The following is a 12,278-nucleotide window of genomic DNA, read 5'->3' on the forward strand; positions in this document are numbered from 1 at the left end:
AATTTTGCTGTATTTGTTAAGTCATCTACAGCTAAAAGACACTGAACAATTATTCAAATAGCACATAGAAGAAATATTGCAAGTTTTTTGTTACAAGAGTTTCTTTTCATAATGTGCCCCTTGGTGGTGTGTTGCAGGAATAAAATTAAAACTAAATGTCTCAGTTACTAGTTTTAAACACATTGGCTGAAATATTAATGGTAGTGTATGAGAAGCTAACTTTTTTTCAACAGAGCTTGAAACCACATCTGTTACAACACGTAAAAAGTAGACAGTCAGTTTTACACGTGTTTCTATTTTCCTGTTCTTCTGCTGGTTTTGTCTATCTCATGGCAGTAACAAACCTCTGCGTAGAGTTGTATGAGAGGAGAAAGTGAAATTACGTGTTAGGAAGGCATTCTGTGAATAAGGGATAGTCTAGAAAATAGATTTTAAAATGTTTCTTAATGTGCAAAACATTAAGAAAAATTTCTTTATCTGCTGGTGGTGGTTACTCATTCTCTCACACAGTTCTCATCTTCAAAGCCTGAAAGGCTCTATGCATGTATGACTCCTGACTTGGGATCTCTTAAGCTATGTTTAGGTTCAGCACATCTGGTACAAACATCTTAGCCCTGACTCAGATTCTTACTTTACAGAGCTCAGACTTCTGACAGCCGAAGGAACGCTCCTGCTCAGAATCTCACCAGCTTGGTGAGACATCTGTTCTAGAGCCATTGAAACATGGCAGTACTTGGTTCAGGAACCAGCTTTAAAAATTTGTGTCTGTTCCACATCTGAGCAGAGCCCTTTTCATCTGATATTTGTTGCTTTCTATTGAGAACAGAAAACAAGCAGCAAAGATCAATGGCTGTTGTCTTCATGGTGTTTGTTTTCTCTCTCCAATTTCTACTACACAGGGATTTCCCTTTGGGGTCAGCAAACACAAGGTTTGTTTGCTTTAGCCTCTTATAGTGCTACAGTCCATCTCCAACTAGTCTTTTTTTGATATCTGTACAGGATTTAACACCGCTCCATAGAAATAAAGGGTTAAACCTAATGCTTGTTACTGAATTTCTGTCTTCAGCCTTGATAAGCTCTGAAGGCCACAGCACTTGGTCTGCTGAAGGCAGTGGTTGATTACCTTGGGTGAATTACTTTGTGCAACAGGTGCCCATCTTGATTTTGCTTTACAGTGCATCAGCTGATCATTGCATCTCCAGGATGCAGGATTATGGAGACTTCCTCTGCAAATTAAATAGATGATGCTCAAGTAGTTTTCAGTGGCAGCTGTTTTGCTCTATATTAACTCTACTTTGTAACCTGTACATGAACTTCCATTCTCACAAGCTGCTAGTTACTGAGCACTAAAATATTTGTACGTGCTTCCTGATATTTTACTCTTAAAATTGTGAGTGTATTAACCTACAGATATTTTTCTTATTTACTTCTTTTACTATTTTAGTATCAACATCATGTAATTAGAGAGCAGTGCTGTAGGTTAATCCTGGGCAAAACTGTAAACAGAAAGCCTGATAACCTTGCTATGTGATGACATTTTTCTTCTAACCAGAACTTAAAATAAAAACAACTCTCTCTCAACACTGTACAGTTTATGAATTTCTGATTCTAGAATGGAAAACTTGAGAAACTAATTTGATTATTTGAAAAATAATTTCTAGTTATTTAACAATTTCTGACAAAGTATATATGTAAGCACACACAGAATCACAGAATCTTAAGGGTTGGAAGGGACCCGGAAAGATCTTCTAGTCCAACCCTCCTGCTAGAGGTAATGAAAATTTGAATAAGGTAGAACCAGAGAGGCAATGTTGGGTAATTCTTATCATTCTCTCATGATTTGTACATTATTTTTTTCACAGTACAAACATTTCTCATAACTAGTAATTGTTTTTTATAAGAACAACAACTTAGGAACAGGAGCACACACTTAACCATTTTCTAAACTGAAAAACCTAGTAGTTAGAATATTAGTCAGTGCAGATACATGTATTTGTACTGCATTATTTTATCTAATATGCTTTTCTTAGTGTCAAGTTATGTACCATCTATCTTTAAAACTCTTCTGGAGAGAACAGAGTAGAAAAACCTGTTGGAGTTGCTATTCCAGAGGCAAAGTGTGCTTTGATCTTAAATGGGGAGGTTTCCTTGCTTTCGTCTCACCACTCTAAAAGAATTAATGTAGCCTGTTATGTATTTGAGACTTGATCTTAACCTCCAAAATCACTTAGGAAGTGGCAGACCAGGTAGTTTTGTCATTCTCCAAGAAAGTGATAAAGATGTTTGTTAAATACTTACTTGATAACTACTTATTTAAATGGCTTGCTGTAGGAAAGAACATGTAGTTTATGACCAATCAGAATACTACAGAGAGCTTAGTGGCGCATTTACCTGTAGTCTAATGAAGGGAGTGAAATTTTGTTCTTCCTTTAAAGATGTATACTTAGGAAAGAACACTAAAAGCTGTTCGGAACTTAATAGGAAATTTCCAAGTGTTCTGTGATAGTAGCATGTTTGATTACTAAACTTGCTTATGTGAAAAGACTTACTGTGAATATTTGGCCTCTTTATTCCTTGGACTTATTGAGAAACGGGATGGGGCTCTTTGTATTAATGAAGTTAAAAGTAGAGATGTATTAATGCTTTTTTTTTTTTTTAGTAGGATGATTTGCTATTTACATAAAGTCTTTCATCATCAGTTTTTAAAATTAGATTTTTATTACCAGGTTTTCCTCGTACGGAAAATAATTGGTCCTGATGCTGGGCAACTTTATGCAATGAAAGTATTGAAAAAAGCTTCTTTAAAAGGTAAATGTGTGTTATGAATTGCAAGTTCAGAAAATGCTTTTCACTGCACCTGTATCTCTTAAATGAGTCTTCTATATACTTCTTTTTAAAAGTTTTTTTTATTCGTCAGTGTTTTCATGTGAGTTGGTAGTTCTCCTCTGCCAGTAGCTTTTTTTCTAGAGTAACTTGTAAGTTCATGTTTAAGAATTGTTTTAAACCTGGACATATAGCTTTAATTATGTGATTAGAAAGTAGTCTTTCAAAGTTGCATCGTTTAATTCTGTTTAATCTCTTCATTGTATTAAAATGAATAAATTTGAAAGAATTTTCCTTTTGTGTTTTAAGTTAGGGCTTTACTGTGGTTAAAATTAACTCATTCTCTCTTGTAATAAGTGCCATGACAAGCTAACTTACTGGTTTGGCTTTCAGAAGATATTTTAATGGACATAGTCTGCTGTGTGTAAATAGGGACTGTTATTAGTTGAAGAGAAAAAAGTAGTCTTGAAAGGCAGAAAATATACATTCATTATAGTTAATTCAGAGGTTGATGTTAGTTGAAATGTGGATGTGAACTCTTATTCCTGGAAATAATTCATGTTACCACAAAATACCAGGAGGTGTTGGGGGGGAAAAAAATGAAGACCATAAGGGAGCTGGGGCAGGTAAGAAATAAGAGTTTTGCTGTCTGAAAGCATGTACTTTGTAGGAGATTTTAAAGTTAAAAACAAGTAAGGTAACAATGAAAAGTATATTTTTAGACAGCAAAGAATTTCCGTATGCTAATTTTTACTCTGTCTGTGTTATATCCAATACTTCTGTTTCACACTAATCTTTTTTCCCTTTTTCCTCAGTTCGGGATCGAGTTCGTACAAAAATGGAGAGAGATATATTAGTAGAAGTAAATCATCCATTTATTGTCAAACTGCACTATGGTTTGTATATTTTTTGGCTACAATTTCTTTCATTACTTGAAGGCATTGCTGGTCTTGTTCTTTTCCAGATTCATAGAGTCCAAATTAGGTTTTAGCAATTGAAATCACAGGGCTAAAAAAGGAATGTACATACATATGAATATAAACATTTAAATCCTCTCAATTTAGATTTGGAAAGTATTCACAAGTTCCGCAGAGATCTTTAGTTTTTCATTGAATAAAATGAAAACACAGTAATTCACATACTTGATGTTTCCCTTTTTGACAAAGGAGAAATAACAGAATAGTATTTTAATGCTCTCTTATGACTAAGATTGCCTTCTGTGAACAAGTAGTAATCATTCAATAAGTTACCTCATGTGCTGCTGAATTATTTGAGTTCCATAACAAAAGTACTGCCTTTCACTGAAACTTCCAAGCTGTAAAAGAAATCAGATCTGTTTGGTAGATCATCTTTGTCATACAACTATTGATTTTTACCTTTGTAACTTTTTTAAGCCTTTCAGACTGAAGGGAAGCTATATTTAATATTGGATTTTCTCAGGGGAGGAGATGTATTCACACGATTATCCAAAGAGGTAAGCACCTAAAATTTTTTCTCCACTTAGTGTTAGAGGATTTTTTTGTCAGTATCGGATTGTCTTCTGTAGCTGCCTCTCCCCTATTTGGTGTCACAGTCAAGTTTCTAATAATTTCCTTGGTCTTCTCTTACATGTTCTAGAATATATATATTCTATAACCTTTAGAAACATGAATGTGTATTGATTAGTAGCTTAAGTTTTATTTTGGTATCTGCAAAGTATGGTTCTTTTGTCTAAAAATGTTTTGTTGCTTGGAAACCTAACTGAAGTAAATTAAGATTTAGCATTAAGGAAAGGGAATGTATAGTTCTCATGCTCATAGTTAGCTTAGGTACTCCTGGAAGCCTGCATCTGTAAGAGATTTCTGCTGCATTGTAAAATTTCATAGTGCTGTGATACAAACCCTAATGCTTAATCTCACCAAGTGTGAACATGGAGTATTTTTGAGACCACTCCCCTTCATCTAACGTTGGCATGCAACTTGAACTTTAATTTTTCCTTTCTATTTTTGTTTTGTGGAGAGGGAGTTTCAGAGGAGGGAATACAATGCAACCTGTCACTATTTTTAATTGTCATCAAATATTTGTTAAATGATACTTTCAGTGTTATGAATGTGTTTATAATGCTTTTATTTTCTTTCTGAAAATCTATCTTAAAGATCTAAATTGTAGTTTTTCAGTGACTTCACAGTAAGAGAACTTTTTAGTGTTTTCACTAGTCTAAATATATTTACCTTTCTAATGCAAGGGAAAAGCTACTTTCTTAAATGAGAACTGGATATCTATTGATTTTTCACAATGCGAAGGAGGTAGTTGCATCCCCTGTAGGTAAGGCCATGAGCTAGGATTTTCCCAAATACTTTGCAGAAATCTTTACAGTATGAACAGGAAAAAGAGAAGAAAGAATTTTAAGGAGTTTTTGTTTTCCCTTTTTATAAAAAGATGACTTTAGTAAAGCAGTGATCATGTCTAAGAATTTAGCTCAAAATTAATTAAGCTTGAGGCTAAAATGGAAGTTAAAAGCTGAAACAATCAGCTGACTTGTAAAAGGTTATCGGAGCAGTAGGTAGAAAAGAGGTCAATCTCTGCTTTGGTAGAGGGTGTCTAATTATAGAGGAATTTCTGGTATTGCAGGAAGAACTGTTCTTTTGTACTAACACAAGTGAGATTACTGAGAATGTAACATTCTTAAATAAAGGATGTGAGTGTATCCAAAATAATACTAGCTAGGAGACTGAAAGAGGTATGTATTCCCTCTGAGAGTACAGAAGTAATAATGGTCAAGTTTCCTTTCTGTTAAGTCTCTACACGTTTTTTGGAAGACTTTAGTGACCTTCAATGATGCCTTTTAAACATGTATATAGATTAAAAAATTGCCAGGCCTTTTTGTCTACTGGTGGGAAGACCAAAGTGTTTTCAAAAGTGGATGGTGAAAAAGAGACAGTAGACAGTACACTTGAGGGTAAATTGCACATGGCATTTCATACTTTCCACACAAGGAATATTTAAAATTAATTTGATTTAGTATGAAGTTATTAAAACACTTTTCTTGGTCTTTAAATTCTAATGTGTGCATGAGAGTTTCATCTATGCAGGTGAAATGAGTATATAATGAAGTTTTCGTTGGCAACATTTAATGAAGTTGACTTGCATCATGTTTAATTTGATTCAAAAAAACAGTTTAAAATTAAATTGTTATTGAGAGACTGTAGATTGCTATCTAATATCCTTGCATTCTGAGATTTGCCTTTTGACTACTCCAAGGAGTAACAATGTCCAAGATTTCCTCTTGGTTTTTTGGATGTAGATCAAAAACAATATCGACACTGCTCTTTAAGAATTGAGGTGAAGCTTTGTGCAGCATAACAGCTTTATTGTTCATCCAACATTAATACCTGTCATTATGGAAATTAGGAATATATCTGTTGCCAGTAGAACACATTATGTACGTGCAACTCAAAATACAAATCAGTGTACTACTAAATGAGTAAGCCCAGTTTCCTTAATTTAAATGTTGTTAGCTATCTGACAAGCAGTTGGGGTGGCTCTTCTCCCCATTCCTGGTGTTTTAGAAAAAAAGAAAGGAGTGGTTAGCGTAAACCTCAAATTCAATTCTGCCACTTTAAAGATTATTTGCTTCTCCATTAATCTGCAGAATGTGACAAGAGCCAAAGCCAATATGGTTCTTGTGTATGAAATTAGAAGCAACCTGTTGAGTATTTAGGATTGAACTGCATCTGTCAAATGCTCTACATATGACACAGTTTTTCAATATCTCAGCAGGGTCCTTCAAATTTCTTTTCCTAAAAGCAGAGTGGGTTCTTTAACTCCCACAGCAGGCTTTCACATTGTGGTTATTTTCACCAAAGTATTTTAATTTACATACTTTTTTCTTAATTGCTTTTTTTTTTCCCAAAACACTGTTAATGTGAATTCAGACAGTCACCCAATACAGCAGTTATATACTAAATTTTATGATGCAGTGGAAAACACTCTGTGTAGGATTGTGGCAGAAGGAGTGCTGGTGGTTAATAACAGATCATACAATAATTAAATTTATTACTTTAGAAGTTAGTTAATGCTGTGCAGTAAATGCTGATGGTTTTGTTTTAAGTATTGCAGGTAGTTCTTTTGTTTACTTGATTAGCCTATATTAATATATAGTTAGTTAGGTGAATTCATTAACTATGAATTCATGAGGTACTTCTAAAACTTATGAAATGTAGACAGACAAGACTGTTATTTTTAGAATGCAGTTTTAAAAACTGAAGACAAGATCAGAAGGTAAATCTATACAGTTCTTATTAGGTTATGTTTACAGAGGAAGATGTGAAATTCTACCTCGCAGAACTGGCCCTTGCTTTGGATCACCTTCACAGCTTGGGAATTGTGTACAGGGACCTGAAGCCAGAAAAGTAAAGTAAAATGTATTTTACCACTATTATGTGTATTTTGCTTGTTGATTTGCATCTTCTGCCATAGTGATGTAAAAAATTAAAGATATTTTTGTTAGTCTATTAAACAAACATTAAATGTAAACCAATATCTGTGATTTAAATTAAGTAATATTATCTTGTTAAATTAGTAACAGAAGTTGGGAGATGGAATTGTTAACTGCTATATCTGAAATGTGTGTAACCATTCCTCTTTATGTGTATTGGTGAATGTGAATTTTAATTTTCAGCATTTTGCTTGATGAAGCAGGACATATCAAGTTAACAGGTAGGTAACAATTATTAGTACAGCACTTTCTGTGCCTTTTTCTGTATAAGCTTTTAGTTGTAAACCTAATATATTTGTAGTGATGGCTGGAAGATGTGTGAACCAGTATTTAGCCGTTCAGAAAGTTTTTTATTGTGCAAACTTTTTATAATGTGTCCCTTCCTTTTACAATGATTCTTTATATAGCATAAAGTCATTTTATTGAACTATTTTATACAGCAGAGCCCAATCTGATGGGTTAGGTTGTTCACCAGGTCCTGGTGTCGGTGAAATTTCCATTTAAGTTAGTTTCCATGTTTAGTGTGAAGTGCCTTTTAACTGTAGACCAAGAGGCTGGTATTGGTGCACAGATTTTCGTGCACAATAAGTTACTTGAAATATTACTTTCTTTTGCACTTCAGGATAATCACTTTTAAATACTTATAAAATTGCAGAAAAATGTTCTAGAAGGAATGATTAAAATACATTCTGGGAAATTACATATGCAGAAGACTGGGACTATTTGGGAACAAATTATTGTGAATTTATGAAAGCCTTAACACTTTGTATTGTGAGTTTCATTATGTATTTTGACCTGCAGTTGTTGCTATTAGTTTCCAAGAGAAAATGAAGTTTCTTGAATTATGAAAAATGTGATGGAATAATGATGGTGGGAATCATGTTTGTAAAGTGAACAGTTTTAAAAATTCATCCAGTTCAACCCTAAAATTCTCACTTCCTTCTGAAACTGAAAAATAATTGTTGGGATTACTTATTAGCAATCACATTCCCTTGGAAAAAAAAGGGATGCTTCAGAGCCTTGTCTTGAGAGTTGAGCTAATATCAAGGACTTAGAGGAATAGAGAGTATTCTGGAAGTTAAAGAAAGCAGATATGTAAGGCTCTTTATTCAATCAAGTGACAGAGACATGTTGTCTTATATTTTTAGACTGATTTTATTTATTCATTTTTCAGTAATACTAGACCATGCAGAGTGCATTCTTTGAAGCTCTATATTAACTTTTATCCAATTTTTTGTTTGAATATATGAGGCAGTAAACAGAAAATGAGAACTCTTGATCATTTAAAGACCCTAAGTATGTAATATTTCAACTATTGAGCTATTCTGAGTAGTAATATTAGTGGCCAATCATCAGTTTAATATGATTTATGGTTTTGATGGTACGCATTAAATGTCTGCAGTATCTATAGAAATCTGCATTTTATTTCATGAAGAGCTGGGATAATCACATAAGCAAACAGACAAAAGTTGTTGACACTTTAATTTTGAATTACCCAATACAGTATTGTTTTTCTGAAGGTTTTTTTACTGGCTCTGTTCTTGTAATACTGTTGTTGTAGACTTTGGACTCAGCAAAGAATCAGTAGATCAAGAGAAGAAGGCCTATTCTTTCTGTGGTACTGTAGAATACATGGCACCTGAAGTAGTAAACAGGCGAGGGCACAACCAGAGTGCTGACTGGTGGTCTTTTGGTGTTCTCATGGTACTGTATGCTTCCTTGCTTACCTTGCTTAGGTCACAAATACACTGCATGTGACTAAGTGAATGTGAAATAATGTAGTTAGAATAAGCTTGTCTATATCTAATTACAAGTGCTAGGGTAAGGGGAGGAGAGAATTCAATAGCTGCATTGCTAGTGAAATAGTAACTGAAGTGATTGAAGTTTATTCTGTCCTCCTTAGCCCTGTAAGGAATACTTACTCAAAACCATAAAGATCATGCATGTAGTTCGTTAGTTTTGAACAGTTGTATTCAGTGTGAAATTTCAATGTGTATATTTTGCATGTTACTTGATAGTTCCAGTTCCATATAGTTCCCCAAAAGAACCTGAAGACTGAGTTTGGTGAAATATGAATTGTGATTTTTTTTTTAAGAGTAAGCCTATTGAAAGAGTATTGGTGTGGAGTAATGAAATAAGCACTTACACCTTTTCTGTGATGTGTTAGAGTATCAGACTAGAATAGGCATATTGACATGCACAGTAAAGTACTAGTTTAGAACTTATTCTTCTTCCTGTCTTCAGAGTATGGCAACATCCAAAACTTGATAATGGAGGGGATTTTATTACTTTAATTTAAAAGTAGCTTATGGATATGAAATGCTTACATAATCATTGTTACATTTGCCACTGTTGCTATAATGCAACCTGCTAAACAAAAAAAGCCCACCAAATTTTACATTTCTGAATGTTTTTTATTATGTTTTAAAAGCTCAAGGCAGTATGTCTGGTGTAGTGATAGGGAAAAGTACAGTACTTAACACTGTGAGCTGTTGAGGGAGAAGCGTTGATTTAGATTAACATTTGTTCTTTTCAGTTTGAAATGCTTACTGGTACACTACCATTTCAAGGTAAAGATCGAAATGAAACTATGAATATGATCCTGAAGTAAGTATATATATATATATATATATGAATTGTTATTTTAACTGTTGTTATTATTTTACTTTTTGGAAAGACAGAAAATGTAATTTAAAATGTGTTTTAACAAACTGTTGTAACTTCTGGTGCTGGAAGAGCATTGAGCTAGAACAGAGACAAAAAAGCCAAGACTCCCCCAGTAAGGTTTGGATCCCAGACCATGCAAATACTACTCAGTACCTACAGGAATTAAAATTCCTAGGGATGAACTTGGATTTTCACTGTAGGTAGATAATAAATATAGCAATAGTGTAGTGATTGAGACCTGCGTTATTTACCATTCATGTTGTTGTACATTCTCTTGCTACTGTTGCAGCATACCTTATTTTGTAAGCAATAGCTGATCAAGTGTTGCTTTGTGTATGTATATATGGAGAGTGTACTTATATGCTCTAAATTACTTGGGTTACAACAGAAGCTGTCTAACAAGCCAAACTGGGTGAACTGGTGATTAGTAAATTAAGTTGTTGGGCAACTATGTTCTTGTCTTTGTTTATTCTTGGCCTTTCGACCACATATAGAACCTTAGGCCTTTTGAGGGGGTCATAGGGAAGAGGGTGAGATAAGCTCTTCTCTTACCAACATGCATCAGTATGACTTTATAGTGATATTACTTGTGAAAGCTGATGGATTAGGTCACTAACTTCACCTTCTGCTCTCAGTGTTGCTACAGTCTGCAGAAGAATTTTTCACCTTAATTGTTTTCATAAAATAAGCTTGGTGAACTCAGTAAGCTTTTATATGATGGCTTAATTAACTACTTCTTGAGGCTCTTTCTTTGAGACAAATGTTAGCAATCACCTCAGAGGAAAGTTATTTGGGATTCGTTGAGTCTCTTACGGTGTTGCATTTTGGTGATAACTTCCTGGCAAGCATGAAGATACCTTTGAAAACACATATTTCTGAGATAATTGGTTTACTTTTTTTTTTTCTTAGCATGAAGCTTGTTGGAGAGGTTTGGGTGGAGTTTGAGGGTTCTGCTCTAGTGTATTTTTTGTTTGGATTCTTTTTTTCTTGAAAACCATTCATAATGTGAAACTTAAAAGTGGATGAGTTAAATATACACACTCTGCAAGACTTTGATAGATTCTTGATACATCAAATTTGTCTACAGAAGGTTCATTGCACAACTTTTAATACGATAATGTTTCTTCCTCTTACTTGTTCTCTGCTTTCCATTAGAGCAAAACTTGGAATGCCTCAGTTCCTCAGCCCTGAAGCACAGAGTCTTCTGAGGATGTTGTTTAAAAGAAACCCATCAAATAGATTAGGTTCGTTCATTTATTTGGATCTTTGAAATAAAATTAGTTGGGTTGAGTAGATTATTTAAAGAAAGTCATTGGTAGAGACTCTCAAGCTCTGGATTGTCAGTAATAATAGATACCATTTCTTGTTAGCTTGAATTATGAGTTCCTGGATTTGGTAAATGAGTTATTATTGACTTGGACCAGTGACTCTTAGGAGTGAACAAAAGCTTTGACAGTGTCTGAGCAAAGAATAGCGACTCTGTATTTTGAGGCTTCTTGTACTCCACCTCCTTGATGAGGTGTGTGCTGCTCAATTGAGTATTTTACATCCTTGGAATATGTCTGTATTTAGAGTTCATTCAAATTACTCTGTCTATTCCAGTTTTTAGAAATGAACTAATTTTTATTGCAGTTCTCTTCAAAGACTTTTGGGTAGTGTTTCAAATACAGTATTGTCTTTGTTCAGGAGCTGGTTCAGATGGAGTTGAAGAAATCAAGAGGCATCCTTTTTTTTCTACTGTTGACTGGAATGTAAGTACAAAATTATCTGAAAGAGAAAGCTTTTTTAGTTTTTCTCTGTTGTAGCATTATAAGTATTTGCATCTGAGTAAGGCACAACAAACACTGCAGTACTGCTGACTGTTACATTCTGGCTTCTACTGTAATCTTGGCATCTGGAGCTGTAGTGTTTCTGGTACAGACAGTAATTATAAACTGTGCATTTACTTTTTAAATAATTAAATGTTGCAGTATCTTAAAGCTTAAATTGTCTATTAGAGGGTTTGTAGTTAGGAGTTCCCTATGTGCAGGAATAGTCTTCAGTGTCTGTCTAGTACTTCCATGCAGGGCACAAAACCTTGCTGTGACTGATTGTTTTTGACTTCTCTTTAGTTAGCAACAGCACATCCCTATTTTATCAGTCATATTCCATTTACAGTTGAATTATTGACTAGTGCTTGGAGCTGATCAGGAGTCTGCACAAGTTCATGCCTGCTACCTTAAATTTTTAATAACCACCTTGATACTTCTCCTCTGTGGTTCTCTAAGCTTTTGAGAAGTGTTTCCCAGAAACATTCACTAAACTTAAGATG

The 12,278-nt window shown here is 34.2% G+C and overlaps 1 protein-coding gene across 3 annotated transcripts in view; it reads left to right on the forward strand.

Annotated features, from left to right (window-relative positions):
* Positions 1-12,278, forward strand: part of RPS6KA6 (ribosomal protein S6 kinase A6) — a 40,889-nt gene that overhangs the window by 13,938 nt on the left and 14,673 nt on the right. For 2 of the 3 annotated variants that reach the window (XM_062006323.1, XM_062006324.1), the window contains exons 4-12: positions 2,727-2,808; positions 3,639-3,719; positions 4,218-4,297; positions 7,108-7,214; positions 7,484-7,521; positions 8,862-9,004; positions 9,837-9,907; positions 11,123-11,211; positions 11,654-11,718. In XM_062006323.1, coding sequence (XP_061862307.1) covers positions 2,727-2,808; positions 3,639-3,719; positions 4,218-4,297; positions 7,108-7,214; positions 7,484-7,521; positions 8,862-9,004; positions 9,837-9,907; positions 11,123-11,211; positions 11,654-11,718 — 756 coding nt within the window. Of the gene's footprint in view, positions 1-2,726; positions 2,809-3,638; positions 3,720-4,217; positions 4,298-7,097; positions 7,215-7,483; positions 7,522-8,861; positions 9,005-9,836; positions 9,908-11,122; positions 11,212-11,653; positions 11,719-12,278 lie in introns of all 3 variants that reach the window. The other variant, XM_062006325.1, reaches the window with a different exon arrangement.

The sequence above is a fragment of the Colius striatus genome, chromosome 13 (assembly GCF_028858725.1).
Source record: "Colius striatus isolate bColStr4 chromosome 13, bColStr4.1.hap1, whole genome shotgun sequence".
NCBI lineage: Eukaryota > Metazoa > Chordata > Aves > Coliiformes > Coliidae > Colius > Colius striatus.